The 27,878-nt window shown below is 37.1% G+C and overlaps 1 protein-coding gene across 1 annotated transcript; it reads left to right on the top strand.

Annotated features, from left to right (window-relative positions):
- Window positions 1-25,028, top strand: LOC107829815 (membralin-like protein At1g60995). Its single transcript, XM_016657280.2, has 14 exons — window positions 1-494; window positions 1,293-1,355; window positions 4,309-4,713; window positions 8,211-8,292; window positions 11,943-12,004; window positions 12,125-12,219; window positions 12,774-12,853; window positions 16,406-16,489; window positions 20,775-20,891; window positions 21,431-21,516; window positions 21,629-21,735; window positions 23,095-23,186; window positions 23,270-23,346; window positions 24,159-25,028. The coding sequence occupies exons 1-14, from the start codon at window positions 342-344 to the stop codon at window positions 24,639-24,641; spliced, it is 1,986 nt and encodes a 661-aa protein (XP_016512766.2). The 5' UTR covers window positions 1-341; the 3' UTR covers window positions 24,642-25,028.
- The last annotated feature ends 2,850 nt before the right edge of the window (window positions 25,029-27,878 follow it).

Below are 27,878 nucleotides of genomic sequence, written 5' to 3'. Positions count from 1 at the left end.
ATAGATTTTTTTTAAAAATATTTTTTTAACTACTTAACTAAAATTAAAAACACTTATTTTCTAGATAAATATTTTGCAAGGAAAATATAGGAAAACATTTTCATTCATGCATTTGACCCATATTTGACATCTTCATCCATCCCTCTCAGTCGCAGGCTCGCAGCATCCCCTCTTTGAACTTTGACGATGGTCTCCAACAAAATTCTATTCGAGAATCCTAATTAGGCAAAAAGCAAGGAATTGCGAAGACCCATAAACCCCCCAAATGATACGAAAAGGTTGATTGTGCAATCTTAGGGATATATATAGGAAAGCCCTTTTGCTTTTAGTTCTATGTACAGATGGATCCAGAGCAGACGTTTATAAGGGTTCAAGAACGATTTGCTCAGATGCTTCGGCCCAGGGTCAGAGCTACTCTGGAGTATTTGTATCTCTTCATCGCCGTCACTCTTTTCTCTATTCTCGTCGTTATGCACGCCAATTATGTTCAACAGGTTCTCCTTAAAACTCTCTTTTACTTTTATTGGGAAAATTCTTACCTCTTTTATGGAACTGAATTTTTTTTGCACAGCAATTACGTTCAAAAGGTTACCCTCTTTACTTGTTAAATTGAATTCACAATTTCATTTTTCCCCCTTAAATCAAAATTGTTGTTTGTTTTCTTTCATTTTTTTTGGGGGAGGGTTGGTAAATGTTTAGTTTTCTAGGAAGTTGAATTTGCTAATTGAGTGGTTTAGTTTTGCATCTTTTATGGAATTCCCCTTAATGTCGGATTACTCTTGTGCGAATTTCCTGGGTTAGTCCTTACTTGCATAATTTGGGTCCGCTAACCTGAGTTTTGGAGGAATAAATTGTTTTTAGTAGCGTCATATTATCATAACCTCTTGGCTAGGTAAGAATCAAATTCCTAGAGAGAGAGAATGACTATGCACAAATAGCCTCTCATCCGTAGTTTCATTTTGATGCGCCAATGAGGTTTTACTTTGTACAGAAGAGTGGGTATTGTTTGTAGAGAATCATTTTTTTCTTTTTGGTATACTAACACCGTATTTTCTCATGATTTATAAAGTATTTACATTAAAAAGAAGAGTTTAGATTAGAAAAAATCTGTATAAGAATTGCTGAAGAATTTAAAAGGGAAAATTGTTTTAGATATTATATTTGATTGACTGACTCTCTTAATGGTTCTTTATGGAGGTTTCTCTTCTTTCTGAATGTGGTGGGGTTGTTGTGTTCTTCCGTTCCTTTCCATGTAAAATGTATAAGTAATGGCTATAACTTGTTCTGTTTAGCCTGGCTGCTCAAGTGAGCTGTCTAGAGTGAACATCTCAGAGGCACAACTTATTCAAATCAAGGTGAGTTTTCTCATTTGCTGTGCTGTAAAACTTCTCCTGTTTTATGTTCTCAATAATAATTGTGGATATGCATCTAGGTTTTGGGTTGTTAAAATAAAAGCTAGTGCTGAAAAAGGCTTCAGTTTTTTGTGTTTTTGAATTTCGGGTTTTAAACTAAGTTGCTCGCACTCGGGTGCTGGTGTACGGATCCAAGAGTCGGATTCAACAAAATCTAAATTTAAGATTCGGGGTGAGGATCCAGTTATGGATACGGGTGCTGGGATTCGGCTAGGAAAATTCAAAATTATAAAAATAGAGCTATAAAGATATTCTAAATTTTGAGAGATATTCTGTGAAATACTTACATGTATATTGTAGAATTCAATCTTTCATTCTCCATGTCTTAAATTGTAAAACTTACATTATATTGTAGAAAAACTTACATTTATATTGAAGGTATGCCGTTTCCCATGTCTTAAATATGCTTTATCTTTTATTTTGAGAAATCAAAATCTCTATTATTCCCCCAAATTTGTCCATGGACTTCGGTCAAAGTATCCAAAGTTGGTTGACTGAATCCCAAATATATCCTGCACCCGCACCCGTCCCAGAGTCGTGTCGAGATGGCTTCGGCATAAAAAATGATGTCCGTGCAACTTAGATTTTGAATATTGTAGCTTAAGTTGAAAAGTGTTTAGCCTGGAATCAGACAAAGGAAAGCTTAGGGTAGGATCATATAAAATATAAATATTTGCATGTAGAAGTGTGATGAATAAATTAATAAATTATCAATGTTTCTCAACCAAAAAAAAATCATCAATGTTTTTTGAGAAGGGTAACATTTATATGTAAAACTCATTAGTAAAGTTACAGTTCAAAAACAAAAAAGTGCAAACAGAAATTCTAGCCTTGTACTTCTAACAAGGTCCCAATGATGTCTAACAAAGATCCTACATCATCTATGAACCTTCTTTACACCAAGGTAGAACAAAAATATACAATTCATCTTGATCTTCTGATGAGAGTTCGAAATGTCTTCGAAACATCTAAAATTTCTCTCCTTCCGAATTGCCCACCAAATACATGCTGGGATGATGCTCCACTACTTCTTCTGCCTTATCATGTTTTCCTTGTCATTCCAACATGCTAGGAGTTCACTAGTTGATCATGGCATTGACCATCTCATACTTTTCATGTTAAAAAATAACTGCCATACAGTTACTTGGCAGTGCAAAAACAGGTGATTAACAGTTTCCGACTCTCTACTACACATAAAGCACCTGGAACATAAAGGCAGCCCTCTCATCACATTGTCATGTCTCAAGACTGCCATTCTAACCACTAACCAGCGGAAACATGCTACTTTGAGAAGAATCTTCACTTTCCATACATGTTTCCACTGCCCGGAGCCAAAGTGTTGCCCCGTACAATTTAAGCATGTATATGCTGATTTCACAGTGAAAAGTCCCTTGCTAGTCCCTCTCTACACTAGCCTATGCCCTCTCTGAGATACCTTTAAAATTGTCTAACAACTTGAGAAATTCAACCACTCTGCTGACATCCCAATCCAAAGTTCCAAACACAAATAATCTTCCTCTATCTATGTTGAGGACTTAGTATAAGTATGGCTTAATGGTGGCCTTGTAATGTAAAGCCAATTGATCAGCATTAGGCTGAAGGTTTAGTCGGCTTATGATCTTTCTCTTTTAGCAAATAACAATGTGATATATATATGGTGTCTAGTCTTGAGTTACCAATTTTTTCGTTTGCACATCCACGGTAACTTTAAAATAAAGAATTAGTCCTAGGAAATCTACCTATTTTTGAGAAACAGATAAATAGAGCTCTATTAATATCATATTATTGAGTCCCCAAAACGGAGCAAAAGTCATATATCCCATCTCATTTACTGTAGCACATGGTAAAAAGAGCAACCAAGCCCAAGAGAAAGTGAACCAAAGAAAGATCTTTACTCACACAGTTGAAACCATGGCCATTTCATCTGACATTAAGACCATGGTAAGTTCAGGTTGGCCTATTAGAGTGAATATAGGTGGTTGATGTAGTTTCTTTTTGAAGTATCTTAGTTTCCAGCTGCCAAAGTGTAGCAATGAAGTGAGGAACACCCTACACTTAGGTAGTGTCTCATTTGAAACTATCCTTTTTTTTTCCTTAGAGAGCCTTATCTTCATTTGTAGTACTTTAATGGTTATGTCATGTACGCGTGGGGTCTTTCAATCGAGCTCTATTTGGACGCATGTGGGCCATTATATATAAGCTTTCACTTTTAATGTGGCTCATTTGACAACTCAAGTACATGGATCTCACGATCTATTGGCATAGATTAGGGAATGGATGCTTATGGTCGATTTTTTATCATCTGTTCTTTTTTTTTTCTCTCTAAATAATCTAGTGCCTTCTTGTACAATCATCTGATGAAGTCTCATCAAATTGCTCTTCCATTTCCAGTGGTGGAAGGAAACAGGTATTGGTTGATTAACCGAGGTGCGTTAGTTGGCCAAGACATAGTGTTATCCCCCCAAAGAAAGAAAGATATTAGATCTTTTACAGCTGAATATTTGCATAAGCATCTAAGCAGCTATGTTTTTTCGTCTTTTCTTTTAATTGAAGGGTTTAAGCCTCATTTGAGCTGGTTCACATAATTTCTTAGCAAAAAAAGTTGTGTGCTGATAAAGTTCAACAAATTGTTCAAAAGAAAATTAAGAGAAATATGAATAATGAAAAAGGCGTGGTTCAAAGCAATATAGGTGATAAACTGAGTTGACTAATCTTGAAGGATAATTCCTTATAGAATATCTAGCGTTTGTCGCATTTTCATGAATCTATATAAGTCTCCATTTAGTACATAATTGCATTATTATCGCTGTTTTGGTTATTTAGTAAATTTCTGATCACTCACGTGTGCTAGTTATATCATCCTGTAAAATCCAGCTGATTCTGTTTTCTCCTACAGATTACAAGTGCTGGCTTGTGGTCACAGAATCAAACCAACTATGATGTAGTAAACGTCGCCAACGAAGAACAAATAAGTGAGAACCTGAAACGTGGGAATGAAGATAGTTCAGTTACCACAGCTACAAAACCATGGTTGGACTGGTTAAGTGATGGTGCCAAAAGTGGTAAATCTCTATTACATTCAAACAGTGAGCTCTTTGAATCTTCATTGGGGAGTTCTATGAAGAGTGAGTCAGTGGTTGATGATGTGATCCCTAAAATCAATAAGGAAAGTTCACGTGCACGATTTTTCATCTCGCCAAAGGAATCACTCAAAGCAGCTATAATTCGAATTGGCCAAAAATGGCATGGACGTTTGTCTTTCATTTGGAGAATTTCCAAGCGGGTACTTGGAGGATTATGGGTAAGTTTGGATAAGTGTAAAACTAGCTTGCATCTTCTCTGATACTTTATGTTAGCATATTATGGGATTCCCTCATCTGGGAACAAGGCTAGCTAAGTGAATCGTATTATAAAGTACAAAGCTTGCTGTGCTTATCTCATGCCATCTTTTATTAATGTTTTTCGTGCAAATGAAAATCCAAGGTAAATTGAGATGGTCTTAACCTAGACTGGAATATTTCCTAGTTAAACAGGCTAGGAGTATACTTAGGAACACTAGCTTACTTGTGGTTTTCCATGTACTAGTTTTAGAGTACGTGCCTTGCACGTGTAGCCTAGCGATTATTATAAAATTTAAAGGTAATAATCTTTTAATATAATGCATAACTTAAAAATATTTATTTATCTTATAAAAATCAAAGCTTACAGAAGTGCAAATTTTGATTCTGGATGATTGTTATCATAATTAAATATTGTAAAAGGCCTTTCGTTCCTCCTTTGTTGAACTTCCTTGGAGGAGGAAGGAAAGCTCATACTGGCCATAAACTATCCTGCCAAAGTTCAAAGTAAAAAAGTATTTTCATAAAAAAATATTTTTAAATTCCAATTCGCTTATATCGGAAAGTAAATCTTACTCACTTAGTCATCCTGCAACACACCTATAATTTTTTTTAAAAAAGTCAGTACAAACATATGTTTACATATGAATAACTAACTATTGTAAAATTAAAACAACACCAAATACAATAAAATTAAAACAAGACCAATAATCGTTTAAAATTAGTTTGAGTTTAAATGTAACATAATTACTATATTAGAGTGATTCAAACTCAACTTTTCATCTGACCTATAACATAAAAAGCTGGGACAACGAAACTGGTATTTAACGTATAAAAATAGCAAAAGAAAAATCTCTATAATTGAGAATCTTGCAATTTGGAATCTAAAAGGTACCATTGTTGTGTTCATTCAGATACAAAGTGCATTGAAACAAGAAGATGAAACTTGGACAACATGATAAAGGAGTACTTCTCATAGAGATTGAAGCTACAGTATTGATGTTAGTATCGAGGTTGAAAGCATCACAATTGTAAAAATTTCACTGTCAAATCTACAATGATATCTGGGGAAAAAATTAATTCATAGAGTGAAAACGAACATGGCTTAGCATTGGCTTGTTCGTGCAACAAATAGCATGAGTTGTTCTTTGCATCAGAATTAATATGGACTAAATCATAGGTTGAGAGGTGCAATGATACTATTAATTAGCTTCTCTGTGTATGTTCAATGAAAATATGAAGCTTCAATCTACCTGATTGTTACAACTCAAAGACTGAAGAAGAATTACCTCTAAAAAATAGTAATAGCCTGATTGGCCAAGCATTTTTTTGGGCCAAAAGTGCTTTTTTTGGCCAAAAGCACTTTTGGCCAAAAATTGAGGTGTTTGGCCAAGCTTTTGGAAGGAAGAAAAGTGCTTTTGAGGAGAAGCAGAAGCAGTTTTGGAGAAGCAGAAAAAAGTAGCTTATCTCCAAGAGCACTTTTCTGAGAAGCACTTTTGAGAAAAATACACTTAGAAGCAGTTTTCAAAAGCTTGGCCAAACACTAATTATTGCTCAAAAGTGCTTTTCAAATTAATTAGCCAAACACAAACCGCTTCTCACCAAAAGCATTTTTTTTAAAAAGTACTTTTGAGAAAAGCACATCTCAAAATAAGCTGATTTTAGAAGCTTGGCCAAACGGGCTATAAATCTGTCTGGATGTTCCATTGACAAGAGAATCGTTATGTGCAAACAAAATCCTATATAAGAAGTGTTTCTGTATGGTTCAAAAAAGGAAAGGAGTAAAATTGTGTATAGTCGAATAGAAAAAAGAACTTTATTTGTAGTTTCTACGTATTCTTTCAATTACTTTTTTTAATAATCAAATCATATTATTAAAAAATTAAATCAATTATACTCGTAATGAAGGCTCCTAAACCTAATAGAGTTCTAGGTGCACGATATTTAGTTTCCTACTTTGATTTTCTCTAGTTTAGGTGTCAACTTTGGATTTTTCTATTTTGGTTTTAATTACTTTTTCAAATAAGGGAAGGTTTAATAATTAAAATTTTACTTGATATCAAATTCTTAAATATTAGAAAAATAAAACTAAATTACAATTTTATCTAGTGTGAAATTTATTTTTGAAGGTAAAAAAGACGAACAATATTTCACTAAGGGCCTTCGTGCTTTTTAATATATTATATAGATTTATTGCTTCACGTGCAACTTTTTGTCATTAAACTTGCTATTTCTACCACATGACACTTATTATTATTATTATTATTATTATTATTATTATTATTATTATTATTATTATTATTATTATTATGTTTTAGGCCAAGGTGAGTGATTAAGAGAATGAATCTGAACATCAGATAGCTTGCTTTTTATTACCCGTTTTATGTATTTCTGTGATTAGCTTTTTGAAAGGTTACAGTACCTAGTGAAGAACATAGCCTATTATGTCTTTCTTACTTCTCTTTTGTTAATGCTATATGGAAGTTTACTGAGTGTGTTGTAAGTTATGCTTAAAGGAACTGAGAAGATCAGGTGTTATACAGACCCTTTATATCGCACAAAAAAGGAAAATTTTCCACAACATAAATTGAATTTGTTATGAGATGTGCGTTTAAATAAAAGATTTTGAAGTTCGAATATATGTTAGAAAATCCCATTATAAAGGTTTTAAGGTCTTATTTCATCTTTCAGTTTAGGTTGATCTCCTCTGCGCATTTTGGGTTCTGAATTTTGGTTACTGTTATTACATGTCATTTATCTTTTGGTTGTTATGATTCTGTTACTATTACGGTTTTTACTGGAGTTACTAATGAGTTGTCTTTTCTTGTTCTTTTTTTTATTTTTTTTATTTCCGTCTTTTTGAGCCGAGGGTCTATCGGAAACAACCTCTCTGCCCTATCGGGGTAGGGGTAAGGTCTGCGTACCCATTACCCTCCCCAGACCCCACTTTGTGGGATTTTACTGTGTCGTTGTTGTAATTTTGGCAGGTGACTGATTGAACTGCGCACTAGTGCCCATGTTTGTCCTTTGTTGTTCTCAGGAATTTGATTAGTGTTGTAACCCCTAAGTATGTTTTGCTGAAGTTTTGTTTGAGTTTGATGTTATTGTCTGGTAACAACGTTTCACCTAAGGTTTACTTTGCTGATCATCTTTATGGCAGCATTTGGTCTTGATACATTGTGGAGCTAGATTTTAAATACCTGATATTTTTCCCCAGAAGAAATGATGCATTACTTATCCAGTACACAAATGTGTACTGGTGGCGGTGGGCATCCAACTTGTATGTTTTCACAATAAAGTTTACTTTATCTCTAATAATGAGCTGTTAGATATTTGGTTTGATCTAATAAGTGAATGCTTTTTTGTTTCTTTTCCTCTAGTTTTCCTGGTAAATTTAAATGTCAAGCTCATTCTGATGCCTGCTTTAATGTACTTCTCAGACTAAAGTTCCAATGTGCAGGATATTGCTGGTATACATCTACATATTGACATTCCTAAGTTGCTCAAGGCGCTTCACTTGGACAGGCTAAACTCTTATGCTGGTATCTATCTACCTTCTAATAATCCTGTACAGTAGCCACAACTGCATAATGAGCTCAATCTTAGTAAAGACAATTTAGGAGTTTCTTTTTATGTCTATTCTTCCCAATGTTGGTGGATGGCCAAAAAGGTTACTGAATTGGTATTTTAACTGCTCCTTTTTTGGGATGTTGTTTTCCTACCTTTATTATCTTGGAAGCGAAACTCCATGAAGGCTCTTTCTAGTTAGCTCTAAAACATTTTTCAACCGGAGATTCTTTTGAAGTTAAATTTGTTGGAATGAAATTATTTTCTTAACCTTCTTGCAGTGGTTGGTTGAATCTGTTTGTTTCTAAGTGCTGAGCCATTATCTTGCGGCTCTGCTTTCCATTCTCCTATCATTTATAGTTTTGATGAATGACATGTGGGTGTTTATGTCATTAGTAGCTATTAGGGGGTGTTCATCGGTTGGAATGGTATGGTGTTTAGACATTTTGGTTTGATATTTTTGATATTCGGTTTCTTAAAATGTGACAACAATACTATACCTAATTAAATTCAGTATGGTTCGCTTTCCGTCCTTTCAATTTTGATTTATTTGGTTCGGTAACTTTGATTTGTTAGATTGGATAGAGAATTTTAACTTATCTTTATCTTTAAAAAGTAAAAAATTCTTGAACGAACCACTAAATCAAAAAAAGTACCTTTTAAAACATTCAATTATAGAGAGTGAACTGAAGGAAAGGTTCTCTGCAAAGTCATGTTTACCTTTCCATGAGCTGCAAAACTTCTCCATAATACAGAGCGATTGTACGATAAAAGTGGAGTGAACTCAAGGAATTTTGCAGCTCATGGAAGAACACCTCCGAATCATCTCATATCACAAGATCTGAAAACTCATCCACTCTACCAAGTCCTAAATGAATTCACAGCTTTCAAGCAGCTTTTGGATGATATATTGACGGGAGAAAGATACACCTTAACTACCTAGCAAAATTAATATTATACAAGTCCTAATGTAGCAATGATTAGAAAGTAAAAAAACCCAAGGATAAGTGAAGTGAAATTTTAGAGCTTTCCTATATTTATGTTATAATAAAAATTATGTGTATTGTGTAAGTTAGTATGTATTTCGGTGCTGTATCGGTATTTTGGTATTTGTTTTTTAAATACCAATTCCCACGAGAGAGTTTCAAGTATCTGGGGTCTATAATTCAGAAGAATGGGGAGATAGATGAGGATGTCACACACCGTATCGGAGTAGGGTGGATTAAGTGGAGGCTTGCTTCCGGTGTCCTGTGTGATAAGAATGTGCCGTTGAGACTTAAGGGTAAGTTCTACAAGGTAGTGGTTAGATCGACTATGATGTATGGGGCAGAGTGTTGGTCAGTCAAAAAGTTCCATGTCCAGCAGATGAAAGTAGCGGAAATGAAGATGTTGAGATGGATGTATGGGCATACTAGGTTGGATAAAATTAGGAATGAAGTTATTCGGGACAAGGTGGGAGTGGTCCCTGTGGAGGCAAAGATGCATGTTGCAAGGTTGAGATGGTTCGGGCATGTTAACAGGAGAAGCACGGATGCCCCAGTCAGGAGATGTGAGAGGTTGACCTTGGGAGGTGAGAGGAGAGGTAGAGGTAGGCCAACGAAGTCTTGGAGTGAGGTGATCAGGCGGGACATGGTGCAACTTGAGCTGACCGAGGACATGACTCTAGATAGAAGGGTGTGGAGGTTGAAGATTATGGTAGAAGGTTAGTAAGTAATCGTGCATTTCCCTTTGTCTTCTCTAGTTCGATAGTATTGGTGCTAGTATGATACCCTTTTTTTTTTCCTTAGTTTGCTATATTCGCATGTCTTGTTCCGTTATTACTTGCCATCGGTAATTTCATAGTTTGCTAGCAGTATTTCGTTCATATTCTCGTGTGCTGCCTTGGACCTATTTTTTCTAAATATACTATCTTGCTATTACTTGTTATCGATACCCCTTTCATATTCTGTGTTGCTATCTTCGATTTAGTTTTCTAATTATTTGTCTTACTATTACTTGCTATCAGGCTACCTTCACTTTCTTTAGCCGAGGGTCTATCGGAAACAGTTTCCCTGCCCTGACCCTTCCAGGGTAGGGGTAAGGCTGTGTACATCCTACCCTCCCCAAACCCCACTTGTGGGATTATACTGGGTTGTTGTTGTTGTTTTTTAAATACCAAATACCATACTACCATACCGAATACCAAAATTTTTAAAAGCTTAAACCAAATACTGTACCAAATACCGAAATACCGGATACCAAATACCAAGTTTCGGTTCTGTAACTCAGTACATACAATATGCTTATTCTGCAACTGTATAAAGGTAGACTATGTTACAAAGACTTGTGTACAGTTATTTGGTACAAAGGCACTTCATTTTAATAGGCCCAAAAATCAACATGCCTGTATAAGGATAAACTGTATTGACCTAGTAAAGTTTCTAGCGTGTCCCTTTTCGCACGTTCTAAGCCTAAAACAAAATCTAATCTTCTGATTCTACTCTATTACCCCTTGTTTTCTCTGCCTACCATACGAATGGTTTGTTAGTGATGTATATATAGTAAAAAAACATGATATATAATAACGAAATTCAACTTGGATCAGATAAACATGCCCTTGCCATTTCATCCGATGTTACTGTGCTTGTCAAATCGGCTGTTCAGGTGCATAGGATGCAGTGTAGCTGCAGTAGATGGTCTGTGAAACCCAAATAATTCCTCATGTACATCCACCTTTTTTATTTTAATTTTTCTTTTAGTAGGTCTTTGAACCCACTTATTTGGGACTAATGCGTTGTTGTTGTAGGTCCTTGAAGTTACCTTCTTCTAAAGCATTCTTTGTAGGTGGTGTATGATAACATAATGGCAAGCGTGTTCGAGTAAGAAATAAATATAGGGTAAATTAGAGACATGGAGTATATTATGTTACGATACCCTAATCGGCTTGAAGTTGCAATTTCTTAATGTGCAAGAAACTTGTGTAGGTGATTTGGATGTTGTCTATTCATTTTGGATTAAGGTGTTCCGTACATTTCTGAATCTCTGATTAGTCTATTAAGGGCAGCCTAAACAATTATTTGGCATTTTAATGTTCTTATGTGCTAACACCAAAATTTTGAAAGTAAATTTTCCAATGATCAAAACTGTACATGTTTTTTTTGCAAAGACATTGTATGGAACTTGGTGAACTTGTATCTCCATTTCCTTGTGCTTTATTCACGTCAATACAGTATGTCCTTGACTAAAGACATTCCAACTCCACCCAAGATGAATATAAATAAATAGGAAAAGGAAAAAAAGAAAAAAAGAAAAGAACACTGGTCAGAGAAGAGGGGGAAGAATGAGCACAAAGACACAAGGAGGACAGGTATTAACTGGACTATGTTCACGGGCTGACCTATATTTAAAGAACATTGGCTGTCAGAATCTGTCATTAAGTACGTGTAATTTTAATATACGACTTTTATGTATCTTTATATAAGTGAAAGGCTTGCTGTAAGACTACTTCAATTGTTTGAGCTAAATGAAGCTGCTAATGCTTTTTGAGAGATCAAATTCATGTTAGTTGGTACTTGGTCGATAGTTGTTGATGGTTTTGTTGAATTATCTATCTTTCGATGGTTGTGATCTTTATTTGGCTATGCAGTGCAGTGGCTTGAGACAAGAAGCAACGCATTCGAACCCACTTACTTATACACCAAAGAGAAGGTATTGGTGTTGCATGCTTGTCCTTCCTGTTGTTCATTTATTTTTCTTTTCCTAAACTATTGCGGAAGTGCTAAAGTTTGTCTTATTAATAAATTTTTGAATGCTACCATTTCTTCCCAGGGTTACTTGTTACTACCCGAGGAAGCTAGGTTGCACCATAACATTCGCACAATAAACATAAGCATCTCAGCTTGGCATTCCTGCTTTGGTAACAGGTCAGTTCATACCCCTTCACTAAAAGTATCACTTAAATACATAGAGGTGTGTTTATGATTTTCATTTGGTGCTGTGAACTTCAGTCAGAAGGGCAATGGTTATGATATCTTTAGCACTTGAATTAATGTTTAAAAAAAAAAAATCATTTTTCTTCTTATTTTCTTATTCTTTTTCGTTTTGTTTCCCATTTAATGTTTCTGGAGCTTGTTCCATTTTCCTCTTACCACCGACGTGGTGGAAAAACATGGGACATGATCATGGACTTACAATACAAATAATCTTGCTTTCTCCTATTTTGCTTTTAACTTCTTGCTTGATTACTTTTGTTGTATCACTAGTCATTCATAAACAAATTATAAACACAAGGATTTCTTTACCCCAACACTTCCTTTGCTTCTTATGCTCTCTTATTTGTGATTACAATAACTTGGTTGGTCAAAGTTGGATTCTCTTCTTGATTAAAGTTTATATCAATAGATTTTGATACACTCAAGTTTTGATGACTTATTTAGGTTAAAACATCATTATTAAATAGAAAGCTTCTTTGTTCCAGGTGGCAGCAGCTTCTTATAAACAGACTTGTGGGATATGACACTATTTTGATGAATAGTCTGTTGAATTCTCCTGGAGAAGGTACTAAGTACTTCAACATATCAGCAACTTTTTGCCTATGCAACTGTCTCACTTGAGTAACAGCATAACCTTTGGTGCTACATTTCTTTGTTGTGTTTTATTTGTATTTGCTATAACTATCAGTTCTGACTGGCATAGAACTATAGGATAAACCAGCTAAGCCTTTCTGATACTTAAAGCCAAACCAAAATAAATGAGTAACAGTCTCGCTATAAATGGGAAAATCAAATCATATTTCACATTCTGCTGAATACAGAACCAGAACTACCTGCACATATATTTGATCTGAGCAGCTTGAAACACGTCGTGGTTGGTTTAAGCAGCTTAAAGAAAAAGATGTGTGCACAATATGTAAAAAATTTATGGTTGAACACAGTGGCACATGAGTTCTTTGTCTCATATTTGTCCCCTATATTTGGCTTTCAAAATTCAAAAATGTACATATATCAATCATGTGGAAGATGAATGATTTTCAAAAACTATCTATTAATGCGCCTCAACTTGTACTATATAAATCCTCTATATCCAATGAAAATATCCTCTATTTCAAGTGCGCTCTATTTGGGCTAGATTCGTTAGAATACTAATATTTCTCTTTTAAGACAAAGTATGAGTTCTCTAAAATCGGAGGTTCTCTTAATAATCATGCCTACCGTATAGTCACGTGAGTGTAGCTAACTAGACTATAAAGACCTTTAAAGGATTCATCACATCAGGGCTATCTTTTTAGTTTTTAACATAAATGGTCCCTTAAGTTTGGGGTATGTCCATGTTGTCCCTAAAATATAACAATGGAAATATTTAATCCTTTAAATTTGCTAAGTTTAAGTACTTTTAATCTCCTTTAATAGAAAGTCAAACTCCATTTGTTAAAACTGACGGAAAATTTCACCTCTCTAACCTCAACTCGGCTCTTCTTGAAGAAAAGAACCAAAGCACTCCCTTTTTTCTTCGTCATTCCAAAAAAGAAGTGTCACACGAATCCTTCCTTCAGATGACAACAGCGCCATGCGCCTCTTCCGCCTCACCAGTTCTAACAAACTCACCCAAGAGAATCTTACACCTAACTCCAGTTTTTTGTCATCTTCCCGTTCTTTCCTGCTCTATATAAGCCCACAACATAGGGACAAGTTTTACACATACAGAGGACATCATGCGGAGCAACATAACAAGAAATATATACACTCAGGATAAGGAGTTTCACAATAGACATAAACGCAGCTAATATTCTCATCTCAAACGGGAGAGCTCACTGCGAAATACATACACATTCAGTCACATCCTAAAAAATGGAAAGAGATATTTCACATTCCCTCGCCCCTTTTCTCCATAATCTCACGATAGAGACACACACAAGCTTACCAGAGTGACAATTGGCGCCCACATTCTCTGCAATTTCATCTGCAATTTTAGTGTGTATTCACACATATACCCACATCCACACTGAGCTCAGCCGAGAAAATTGACACACGCATTGCACCACAGTACGATGCACAACTCATCACTGCAAAAGAGCAGACACAGTCAACTATGACACTCACAAGTGGTCTTCAGATATGACTAGCACTTGCATTTCTTGTGACTTCTCCGTCTAATATGAGCTGTCTAGTAACGGCTCTTCCGACAAACAAATTTTGTGATTACATTAAAAGACACCAGATGTGCTCAAGTTTGTCAAGCATTTAGAATTAATATGCTAAAGATATATTTTAGGGACAAAATTAGGCCTACCCACTAACATTAGAGATTATTTGTGCTAAAAACTCGCTATTTTTCTGTGATTGTCAACCTATTGCAGCTCTCTTCTTCTATCCGGGCTGGAACCAGTGGAACGCAGCATAAATGTAATTAATATATGGAACTTTTTTTTTCTTCTGATAAGTTTAAACATGGATTTGATCTCTACTAGCTTGGGATTGAACTCTCATTTCTAGCAGATGAAAGTAGCTGAAATGAGGATGTTGAGATGGATGTGTGGGCATACTAGATTAGATAGAATTAGGAATTAAGTTATTCGGGACAAGGTGAGAGTAGCCCCTGTGGAGGAAAAGATGCGAGAGGTGAGGCTAACATGGTTCGGACATGTTAAAAGGAGAAGCACAGATGCCCCGAGGTGTGAGAGGTTGACCTTGGGGGTAAGAGGAAGGGTAGAGGTAGGCCAAAGAAGTCTTGGGGAGAGGTGATTAGGCGAGACATGGGACATCTTGAGCTAATCGAGGACATGACCTTTGGTAGGAGGGTGTGGAGGTTGAGAATTAGGGTAGAAGGTTAGTAGGTAGTCGAGCGTGTTTCCTTGTGTCTTCCTTAGTTCAATAGTATTAGTGTTAGTATGGTATCCCTTTTATCCTTAGTTTGCTATTACCACATATCTTTTATTGTTGTTACTTGCCTTCGGTACTCCCTTAGTTTGCTATCACTTCATATCTTGTACTGTTATTACTGTCTATTAGTACTTCTTTCATACTCTCTTTTGCTATCTTGGACTTCGTTTTCTAAATACCTTGTATTGCTGTTACTTGCTATTAGTGCTTGTTCCATCCTTTCTTTAGCCGAGGGTCTATCAGAAACAGTCTTTCTCCCTTCCAGGGTAGGGGTAAGGTTGCGTTCATCCTCCCCTCCCCAGACCCCACTTGTGAAATTATACTGGGTTGTTGTTGTTGTTAGCTTGGGATTGAAGAGTTGTTCTTATTGTTGTACAAGTTAAAATGGACAAGTGTACGTCACAGAATATAGCAATGTTAGAGTCCAAGTGTCAAAGAAAATAGTAAAAAAAACATTTTCCAGGTATTTTACGTACATAAAGATAAAAAGCAAACTAGCATGAGTGTTTAGCTTCTGGCAGCTGACAAAAAGTCAATCTAGAAAAACTGAAGCCTGTAAATTAGAAAACGCCATAAACTATGATAATCTTGAAGATCGTGTAGTACACAGTCAGGAGAGATTCTAAAGGTGGAGTGAGGGACAGATGTATAATTTTGCAACCAACGAAATAATGTGAATATATGTGTACGCGTGCTTGCAGGTGTGATAGTGCGTGCTTTCTGTCGGTTTTGTTTTTGTGGTTTTCAAATACTCAAGGACAAAACCAAATTCTGATGGTTTTTTAAAATTGTAAACCATATATCTCCTAATATAATGAACAAACCTGTAGAACTGCTGCCAAAACCAAATTCTAGATGAATAATTGGTGTATTTGTTCAAATAATTCTATGGTCCAACGAACTTTCTCTATCCCGATACTTAAAATGTTTGTGCGTTCATTCAAACATCTTCTTATGATACCTTTATTCTAAATCCTGATAATTAAATCTTAGTGCTCTTCTGCAGCTGGTTGTCCCCCTTAGTTGTGTAGCAGACCTAAAGCATGTAACTGATTCTTAGCTTGAGCCCAATTAGTTTTTACTTTTGCATGCTTTCAAAGTGCCTCTAGTTTTGGATTAGGAGAATCCCATAACCACTTGATTTATGAAGGTTTATTCAAGTCTCTTTAGCAAAGCTTACTTTCATTTTCTTGTCTTTCGTTGTGCTGATGCTCCATGGAATTTTGTGCAGGTTATCTTTATAATCACCAAACGAAGGAGTTCTATAATCTAACTTACGCTCACGAGCAACCTGAAAATTCTGCAAGATTTGGAGGTTTATCATTCTTTTCTATTATCTGCATCCCATTGTTTGATTGAACTTTATTGTGAAAATTGGAATTTACTTTTCCTTAGATATACTCATCTCAAGGTTGTTTATCCCTGAACCATGTCAGGGTATGGTGTCTAGTGACTTTAAACAATGTGGTTTTTTGTAGTTTTTTAGCTGAAGTGTAACACTTCCATTCTGTCTAACATGTAATGCAATGGCGGGGTGTAGAAGTTTTGATCTGCGGCAGTTAATTCACAGATGAACAAAATTGTATTACTTGAAAGTCAAGTTGCTTTCTTCTTTGTCTGAATTTGAATTTGTGTAACTGTTATGTAAATTCCATCTGGCATACTAGTGGTTGCACTTGCATGCATACTGATCATATCTAAGGAATTTGTAATGAGCACTTCAAATACACGCGGTTAGATTTGTTATGAGCACTTCAAATACACGCGGTCAAGGTGCTAAGCAAAATAATTTAGGGGATGTAGTGGTGTACCAGAGAAGGGGCCGGGTGTGTGACAGGGAGGAAAGGAGCTCGGTTAGAGGGGGTGGGGAGAAGGGGGATATTGTTTCTTATGGAAGTTAAGATTCTTTCATGGAATGTGAGGGGATGAATGACCCAAACAATTAGGGCCATCATCAAAGTGGGAGTTAGAGAGTGGGGTGCTAACCTAGTTTGCTTTCAGGAGACAAAAATGGAAGTTTTGTTGGATGTGATTGTGAGGAGTGTCTGGGGAGGTGGTTGGGTAAAATATGACTGGGTTCCAGCCGTGGGAAGTGCCGGGGGCATTCTTCTAATGTGGGTTGATAGAAGTTTGTAGGTAAAGGAGATTAAGAAGGGAGTTTTTTCTTTAGCAGCTCTTGTCAAAGATAGAGTGAGTGGGGTGGAGTGGGGATTTGGGGGAGTTGACCGGCAGGAGAAGGGTCCAAGGTGCTTTTCTGGGAGGAACTGGCCAATATGATGGGGGAATGGAACATTCCATGGGTTCTGGGGGGAGACTTTAACACTATTAGATTCCTGGAGGAGAGATTACGGTGTAGTATGATTTCGAGGGCCATGGAGGAGTTTTCTGACTTCATCAATGATCACTTTCTCATTGATCTTCCTCTGTTAGGGGAAAGGTTTACTTGGGCCAGGGTGGAGGATTCCAACTCAAGGTCTAGACTTGATAGATTTCTGATATCGCCCTCCTGGGATGAGCTGGTGCCGAATGTGCTGCAGATTCCTTTACCTAGGATGACTTCGGATCATTTGCCTATCTTGCTAGATGGATGTAGAGGGAGGCACCAAGGTGAAAGAATGGTGGACAAGCTACGGGGTATCAGGGACACCTTCATTCCATCTTTCTAAGAAACTTAAATTGCTCAAGGGAGATATTATTAGGTGGAATAAGGAAGTTTTTGGGAGGGACGAGGTTAAAATGAGGGAGCTTATGCATGAATTGGGGGATCTAGAGAGGGGAAGGGGCGAGGGAGTTAGATGAATCTGAGAAAGAGATTGGGGGAGGTTAAGAGGGAAATAGTCGAGTTAGCAATAGCTCAGGAGACTAGTTGGCGGCAAAAATCGAGGGCGCTATGGTTAAAGGAAGGGGATTCGAATACCAAATTTTTCCACAGGGTGGCGGTTGCAAATCGAAGGAGAAACTTCATAGAGTCCTTAGTTATGGATGGGGTGAGGATTGAGGGAGAAGAGGAGGTAAATGGGGCGATAGTGGGGTTTTATGAGAACTTATACAAAGAGGAAGTTAGTTGGAGGCCAACTTTGGGGGGAATAGAGTTCAATCACATAGGGGAGGGAGACAATGAGTGGCTAGAAAGGGCTTTCGAGGAGGAGGAGGTGCACGAGGCTGTGTCGAGTTGTGCTGGTGATAAGACCCCCGACCCTGATGGTTTCTCCTTGGCCTTCTTCCAGCTCTGTTGGGACACCATCAAGGGGAGTTGATGGAAGCCATTGAATACTTCCATGTGAATGGTGTTTTCGAGAGAAGTATCAATGCTTCTTTTATTACTATTGTGCCTAAGAAAGAAGGTGCATCTTTTATCAGCGACTACATGCCTATTAGTCTCGTGGGGAGCATTTACAAGATCATTTCTAAAGTGCTTTCCAATAGACTCAAGAAGGTTCGTGATGTGTCTGTTTCGTCCTCCCATAATGCGTTTGTGGAACGTAGGCAGATCCTGGATGCCGCTTTGGTGGCAAATGAACTTGTAGACTCCAGAAGGAAAAATAGAGAACCCGGCTTACTATGCAAGTTGGACCTTGAGAAGGCTTTCGACCATGTCAATTAGGAGTTCCTGGATTTCATTATGATGCGGATGAGGTTTGGGGAAAGATGGAAGGGATGAATCAAGTTCTGCATTTCCTCAGTCAGATTCTCTGTCCTGGTTAATGGTAGCCCTTGTGGTTTCTTTGACAGCTCCAGGGGTCTCAGGCAAGGAGACCCCCTATCCCCATGCTATTCATTCTAGTGATGGATGCTTTGAGTAAAATGATGGATCGAGCGGCGGGCGGAGGCTTCTTGAGAGGATTCTCAGCTTCGATCGGGGTGCCCAGTGCCCAAGAGTCTCTCATTTGCTTTTTGTGGATGACACCCTGGTTTTCTGTGATGCCGATATGGATCAGTTGACCTACCTGAAGCAGGTCCTGCAGTGGTTTCAGATAGTATCAGGTCTCAAAATCAACCTCGGCAAGTGTGAGATTTTCTCGGTGGGTGAGGTTGCTAACATTGATGCTTTGTCTTATGTTCTCAGATGTAAGGTGGGCTCCCTTCCCACTACTTACCTGGATCTCCCATTGGGCACTTCGCATAAGGATACTACGGGTTGGAGTCCAGTGATCGAAAGGGTTGAAAAAAGATTAGCAGGCTGGCAGAAACGGTACTTGTCAAAATGCGAAAAGGAAGTGCTCATTAAAAGCACTTTATCGAGTATGCCCACCTATTACTTGTCCCTGTTGCAAGCTCCTGTGAGCATCACAGTTTGGAGCGGCTTTAAAGGAACTTTCTATGGGATGCAGCGGATGGAACTAGAAAGTATCATCTAGTGAATTGGCAGACAGTCACTCCCCTAAAGAAGTGGTGTGGACTTGGAGTAAAAGATCTTAGGGTATTCAACAGAGCATTGTTGGGGAAAAGGCTATGGAGATTCGGGGTAGAAGAGCATGCTCTATGGAGGGAGGTCATAGTAGAAAAGTACGATTCCACGGGAGGGGGTTGGAGGACCAAGGCAATCACAACACCTTTCGGGTGTGGCATGTGGAGGAGCATCATGAAGAATTGGGAATCCTTCAGTGGCAACATCTCTTACAGGGTGGGAATGGAAGGAGAATCAGCTTTTGGAATCATAGGTGGTGTGGAGAGGATACTCTGAGAGTCTCCTTTCCCCACGTCTTCAGAGTTTCAAACCAGAAGGAATTGATGGTCCAACAGATTCGTAAGGAGCATGTATGGGGGTAGTATGAGACCTCTCATTTAGAAGGAACATGCAAGATTGGGAGATTGCGGAGCTCCAAGATTTATTGACACTGCTATATGGGCAAGACAGGCCTCAGCTGATTCTTGGAGATGGGGTTTGCGTGGCGATGGTCTGTTTACCGTAAAGTCCTTTTACCATGAGTATGTTGGTTAGAGAGGAGGCCTCTTTTCCATACTCCTCGATCTGGATTCCTAAGGTGCCCACGAAGGTGTGCTTTTTGCATGGCTAGCGGCGAGGGGAGTGATTTTGACTGCTGAGAATCTGCGAATGAGGGGAATTATACTTGTTAGTTGGTGCTATATGTGTAAAAGCTCAGGGGAAGAAGTTGATCATCTTTTGTTGCATTGCCCTGTGTCCTTGGCTTTGTGGAGGGCGATCCTGAACCTTTTTGGCATTCAATGGGTGATGCCAAGCACGGTAAAGGAAATACTATATAGCTGGGCTGGTTTCCGTAGAAGAAGAAAGCAAAAGGCGTGGAAGTTCGCCCCGTTAGCTCTCATGTGGATAGTTTGGGGGGAGAGAAATATGAGAGCTTTTAAGGGGATTGAGTCTCCTCTTTCACATCTTAAGAATAGTCTTTTATCTTTGATCTTTTTTTGGTGCACTCATATAGCCCCCATTTTTATAGAAGATTGAGCGTCTTTTGTAGAGAATCATGTTCTGATGTAAATTCTCTACTTTTTGGTATACTTCTTGTATACGGGAGTTCTCTCCTTTTTGATTAATACATTTTACCTTATAAAAAAAAAATGAGCACTTCAAATACATGTGATTAGATCTCATCTGAGCATTTGCTTTATAATTCTTGCAGACTACCTTGTCACGAAGTGTGGTGTACTCATGATGTCGCTCTTTGTTTTCTTTACCACAACAATGTCAGTTTCATTTACATTAAGAGAGACCCAAACTCGCATGCTGAAGTTCACGGGTAGGTTCTCTTTTTATATATTTGATGCTATGAAATGTAGCAGCATCTTATATGGCGAATTTATAATGCCATATATTTTAGCATCTGAATAATGTGTAATCATATTTTAATTTTAGAACAATCACTTGTCAACATGAAAAACAAAGAAGAAAAATATAAAGCTCCCAGGGCTTTTGTCTATTGATAAGAGCACAACAAGTAATGTGTGGGTTAGGCACACATCACGGGTTCGAGCCATGCCACAAACAAAAGTTTGGTATTTAAGTAGGGAAGGGTAGAGAGGCGGACCCATTATCCATTGAGTTTCGAACCGTGCGCCATTGGTCCTCGGGGATTTCTCGGTTATCAAAAAATAATAAAGATATGGTTATGCTGTGAAGTATGAATCTCTCGTTCGTGTGCAAATATCCTGTTAAACCTTGTATACTAAACGAATGTTTCAATCATTGATTCATTGATTATCCACTACTTGCTGTTTGTTTTTGTTTGATGTTTCCTTCTTTATCCTTTCTTAGACCTACTCTGTAAACTATGTACAGTGCAGCTACAGCATCATGCTCGGCATAGGCTTCCAACATTTCAGTTGATCTTTGTGCACGTAATTGAGTCCCTTGTTTTTGTACCAGTAAGCAGACTGCTCATTTATCAGTTAATTCCATGTACATCTGTTTTGTAGTCAGTGAATGTTGGTTATATATCTGAGGTCATTCAGACATAACCTAGAGTTCGATATGCAGATCATGATAGGAATCCTATTTTTTCTGTTCGAGTTCTATGATGATCAGCTACTGGCTTTCATGGTGTTAATTTTTGTTTGGCTGTGCGAACTGTTTACGCTAATCAGGTCTCTCTCTCTCTCTCTCTCTCTCTCTCCCTCTATGTGTGTGTATGTGTGTGTCTTTGTCACTCTCTCTCATGCACATAGACATTGATTACTACTGTCTGTTAGTTACAATGACAAATTCAGATCGTACTTGATTGTCTGGTTATATAACTAAAAGATAATCTAAACATTGAATGCTGTTTTGACTATCCTATGCAATACTCAGTGAAAAAGCTGATCCTTGTATAGGAAAACCTAGATATTGGTCTTCTATCCATCTTAGATACTAGTTTATAATGGAACCAGAGAAACATGTCTAGTGGTGTATTTTTGAGTGTCTACATCCTGATGGGTCCTATACATTTTTGGGTGATGATAGTCGGATCTATACCTATTTGATTAAAGGACACAATTCTAACACCTCTTTAAAACTGTTTCAAGTAATTGCTAATTAATACTACCTGAAATTTTTCCCAAATAGTTGGGTAATTAACTGGCTAAGAGAAGGGAGGATGGTAGTTATTAGCATAATAATGGAAGATAGTCTGGTGCTCCCTTAATAACGGCCACACATCCATCTTGGAAGACCTCTATCAGCATTTGGTCAGGCTGCACTACTTTCACTCAAGGAGCTTAATGGCTAATTTCTTTCATCAGCAGCTTTTGTCAGTATTCTATGTTGATCAGAATAATAACCCTGTAATCTTGTATCTATCATTACTCGTGAATGTAGTTTTACATTTACCGTTTTTTATTTTTTTATTTTTTGTCTTTTCTATTGTTTATTTGCTAAGATAAACTTTCTGTGAAGAAGGAGCACAGTAGGAAGGGGTTCTGTTCTTTGGAAGCCCTAGTTTCTTAGAGGAAAACCGAGGAAAAATACTTTATGGGGGCTGATTCAGCAAACCAAAGAAGTTCTTGACAAAAGGATAAATGTCAGTTATAATAAAAGGGTGAATAACTGCAAAACTGAATCTGGTTTGATCTATTTATAAAAAATGAGGACTGTAAGAACCCTAGTCCTTAAATGATCTAGGACCCGTAATTGTCTAAAAACAAAAGATAAGAATGAAAAGGAAAGAAACAATTATAATCCTGCTACCAAGAAATTTTATGAAAATTAACTAAGATAAATTGCCGAAATAAGAACATTAACCATTGAGGACTGCTATAATTTTGCTGTTACAGTAGCTCGATGCCTGTGAAGAAGATGGTATTCATCTAGGTTTTAGTGCAAAGGACAATCTTTTGGGGTTGGCAGTCTGATATAAGGCTTTTAGTTAAATATGATGACTTACTGTGAAGAATTTTATTTCTCATGTACCATCCTTTCTCTTATTGGCTGTCTGATATGATTACTTATTTGGTTATCTCTTGCAGCGTACGCACACCAATATCAATGAAGTACTTTCCCCGCTTCTTTTTGCTCTATTTTCTGGTTTTCCACATCTACTTCTTTTCTTATACTTATGGTATGTCCAAATGACTTGAGGTTTCTTGAGGGTCAAATTCTGCTTATTGTTCCTTATATGGCAACATGGTTTTATCTTCTCAGGTTTTTCTTATCTAGCACTCTCGACAACAGCTGCATTTATGCAACACCTTATTTTATATTTCTGGAACCGTTTTGAGGTAGGATGCAAATTTCGATATTTATAGTAGTTAGAGGATTCTCTATTTGTTTTAGGGGCTTGTGCTTCCTTTAACAAGTCTAGACACTAGAAAACTGTAAGTCTGTTTTAGGGGCTTTTGCTTTCTTTAACAAGTAGATGGGTGTGCATATATACTGTATGCTTCCTTTATTTTCTATAGTACAGTTACATCTGAAAGATGTGTTACTTGTGTTGGAATGCTTGAAAATTTGTATTATGCTCCTTTGATCCAGCACAATCATGTCCTACATATGTTGCAGGTGTGTTAAAAAACAGAGTGAAAAAGAAGGAAACATTAATTTCTTAAAAACATTTCGGGCACAAATTTCATCTCTTTGTTTATTCCCCTGTAGAGAGAAAATGTCAAACCAAAACTTTTATCATTAGGAGCGAATCCCACTGACAGAAACACAAGAGGAATAGCTAATTGAAGTAAGATGATTACCCTACAATTTTCCCTCGACTTAACACAGGTGAACTTCAGATTGATAATGATAACCTCATGCTTGAATGAATGTATTTGCTTTGGGAAATTCCATGCTTGATCCATCTTTTCCTGGCTAGATGGCTGTTAGCAAATCTAACACTCGATGGACTAGGTTTACTATTGAATTACTGATTGATGCTGAACAGTCTTCGCACTTGATCTCCATTTGAATTCCTGGCTTTCTTTCAAATCAGATGGGAGTTTATTATCTGTATCAATATCCAATTGTTTTAAAAGGAAAATGATTTCGTTATCATCTCAACCAAATATAAATTGGGATTTGTCCCTGTATTTTTGTCGTTCAGGTTCCAGCTCTGCAGAGATTTATGCAAAATAGACGCTCACATTTTCAGCAGCATCCGGACTTTCATATCACATCCTCTACGATTCTCGCATCAACTTTGCACATCACAAGATTAAATGCAAGGAGCCCTGCTCCAACTAATGTTGATATGCCTCCTGGTCCTGGGCCTAGAATTGATCCATCAGTACCAAGAAATGGTGCCGCTGAATTTTCTGGAGTTCCAGATCGACAAGGGAATGGAAACCAAGATGAGTTTGGTAATCCTCTTCAACTTGGAGGGCAACCTGATGCCCCCCCGTCTGAAACTGGAACTAACCCTGGTTCTATGAACTCATTCAGCAACTTGTTGCTGTGGATATTAGGGGGTGTTTCTTCTGAAGGTCTAAACTCCTTTCTCTCTATATTTCGAGATGTACGAGACCATGGTCAAGTTTTTGCAGGACCACCTAGACAAGAAACTCATGCCACCCAAAATGCTGAATAGATGGAAGCTGAAATGTTGGGCAACCTAATTGGTGTAGGCACAAAGGAGCATTGGAAAACTATCCATGAGAATGGTGAAATGCGGCTAAGGAATGAGGAAAGTAGGCTTTCATCGTCTGGGCAGATATGGCGAGATTGTAGAGAATTCGGTAGTTGATGAGCCACCGAAGGGAAAACTTTTTTCCACCCTTAACTTTATGTACAGCGTAGGAATTGAAGATGTGGAAGGAGGATGTAGAAAACCTCCTCCTTTATGGAAATTATGTAAATTTATTTCATTGTCATCTATCTTTTTCCTCTTTAAAAATTGTGTCTATATTAGTTTGCATCTTATACATGCTTGCCGTTATTCTGTATATCTTGTATTCAAGTTGTCTTCCCGTGTTCTTATACTATATGTTCAGATTCTTGGTCATTTACTTGTTCCCGGGAAATGCTATAGCATCAAATTGACATTGCAGCGTTTTCATTGAGTTATTTAGAAATTTGTGAGGCACTCTATACAGCGTCCACCCACAGTCGCTAAAAACTATAAATAATTGTGTTGGCAGATTTTAGCCAAAAATCATTTCCCAGAGCTAGGGTTTGCGAAGAAGGGGAGATTTGAGCTTTCTTCAGTCCAAATCATTGAGGTAAGTCTAAAATGAATTATAACCGTTAATGCTTCATAGAGTCAAGATTCTTACCATGGATTATTAAGTGTTTTATAGATTTCACCACTAAGAACCACCCCACCTCTCCAATGACGAGTTTTGGTACTTTTTCAGGAATTGGAGTTGGTCTCTTCTTATGTTAGTTAAAGATTGTATAAAAGGTGTTAATCGGGCTGGACACGGAAAAAAACAGTCCGTCTGGTTATCGTTTCGGGCTGGTTAGTGGATTGAGGTTTAGACTTTTTGGGTTTTTTTGGGCCCGTCCGGGTTCGGGCTTAACGGGTCCGGACTGGGCCGGGCTAATTATTATTTTTAAGTATATTTTGTTTTTCTTATTCAATGTTATTGATACTGAAGTGTTTACAAACTTTTGAGCTTGAATTAAACTTTGAGGTTTAAAATTTGAAATTTGAAAGTAAGTAGCTACAAAAAATTATTTAATAAGACGAATATGTAATGTGTAAGGATCAAATTCCGAAGACTTTCAGTTTATATTTCATTGAATAATAAATAATACTTCAAATTAATTTGCAAGTTCTATTTTGATTTTTGTAATTTTTGAACTTGCAAATTAAAAGGTTACAACAATTATAAAAAATAAGAAAGTGTACATCACATGCTTTGCATCATTTTTGTAAGTTCATCCATGTCAACATGAGGTTCTTGATTTTCGGCATTGCTTGAATCGGAACCATAAACCATTATATCTCCAATTTCTTGGTCCTCTGCTTCATCTACCTCTTCACGCCCTTGATTTCGCCGTTCTGATCTTATCCAATCTCTGAAGCACTAGAATTTCTAAAGCGTTGCTGCCCAATGAATGAGGGGTATCTCCTAGTTGCTGCCTTACTTGACTAAATGCGCTCTCTGATGCGACTGTTGAAATCGACACATTTAGCACGTCTCGAGCCATGGCTGAAAGAACAGGAAATTGATTTGAGTTGCTCCTCCACCAACCCAGCGGTAGAAATTTCTTTGTGCGAGGCTCTGGTGACTTTTCCAAGTAGATTGGAGTTCATCAATATTCTTGCTACTGGTTTGTTGATGCTCTCCTAGTGTAGACCAAATCAAATAATCTTCAACACCATCATTATCATCTAAAGCACCGGTCCCAAATATTGAAACTGAACTTGAAGGAATATTTGCATTTACAACAACAGAAGCATCAACAATGTTAGCATAATAATTATATAAAGTTTGTAAATGTTTGTGTAGATCAGAAATACAAGTTTCAGTATCAGTAGTTTCAGTTGGTCCAATATCATATAAACATATAAAACAGTGATTAATTAGCGACAAGTAGTCATTTTGTTAGAAGAGTTTAAAATAACACCAATTAGGTAAATAGGGGGAATTGGGTAGAAATACTTTTTAAATTTATCTAGCATAGATTCAACAACAGAAGTATATCCTTCTTTATTCTTCAAATTATGGAGTAAAAGAGAAATTTTAGCAATATGAACTAAACCTTTTACAATATTAGGATAATAAGCTCCAAAAAACTCAAGTGTAGCCACATAAAATGGGGGAAGAAAATGAGTAAAAAATGTGGGTTTAGGGTTAAAAGACTGACCCACAGGTAAAAGAAATGGGTCGGATTGATTTAATGGGTAAAAAAAATACCCAAATATAATGTTAGCCCCACTGATCCACGTGGACAAATGAAATAAGGCCACATCAGTTAATGAGATGCACACATGGAATTCCGTTAGTCGTGGGGGTAAATTTGAAAATAGAAATAACGTCCTATATATTTTCAGACGGATAGATGGACGGGGGCTTTTATAAACTATTTACCATACGATAGGGGTATTTTTGGCCCCTTTCCGTTTAAATTATCATCTAAATCATCATCTATACCATAATTTTCTTGAAGTCGCTCATAATCTACATTTAAATTTTCAGGTGAACTTTCAGAAATATGTGTAAAGCTACTAGAAGAACCAACACCACCTCTTGACTTTTTAGAAGTTTTACTCTTACTATTACCACCCCTACTAATGCACACTTTTTTGGTTGCTCTTAATATATCCATTAAGTAAATTAAATTAAGAAATTAAATTAAAAATTCTAAATAATAAAATAAAAATATACACCAAAGAAGAGAAAGAGATGGAACGAGTGTACCGGAATTTCAGATGCCGCCCTTAATTTGATATTAAACTTCACTTGATAGACCAATATTTGATACCGCACTTCACTTGAATACTGGATATTAGATAATAATAATTTTATAGTGACTAAACTAAATATTTGATGAAACTTGAAATAATAAGTAATTGAGAATTTAAGAGCAATAATCAATATTATCAAGAGAGAATTGAGAGGGAATTAGAGTAGTAGGAGAGTAAATTATGAGAAAAAATGAAGAAGATGGAGGGTTATTTATAGTTTTAAAAGGTTAAAATTGTAATTTATTAATTATTAGGGGCAGAGGACTATTTTCTTAAGGGGGTATGCCGAAATGGCCAAAAAGGGCCGTTGCCCAATGGTCATTTTTGAATTTGACCGTTAGCAAAGGTCCAGAAATTTAAAAAAATAATAATTTGTAACGGTAACCGGGCTGGATCGGGCTATAGCTTGGT

This window comes from Nicotiana tabacum, chromosome 8 (genome assembly GCF_000715075.1).
Source record: "Nicotiana tabacum cultivar K326 chromosome 8, ASM71507v2, whole genome shotgun sequence".
NCBI classification, from domain to species: domain Eukaryota; kingdom Viridiplantae; phylum Streptophyta; class Magnoliopsida; order Solanales; family Solanaceae; genus Nicotiana; species Nicotiana tabacum.
This window is presented reverse-complemented; position numbering and strand designations above follow the sequence as displayed.

Coding starts and splice junctions, on each gene's coding strand:
- LOC107829815 (XM_016657280.2), top strand. CDS start 342: ATGGATCCAGAGCAGACGTTTATAAGGGTTCAAGAACGATTTGCTCAG. Junction 21,736..23,094: donor GAACTGTTTACGCTAATCAG/GTCTCTCTCTCT, acceptor TATCTCTTGCAG/CGTACGCACACCAATATCAA. Junction 23,347..24,158: donor ATTTCTGGAACCGTTTTGAG/GTAGGATGCAAA, acceptor TTTGTCGTTCAG/GTTCCAGCTCTGCAGAGATT.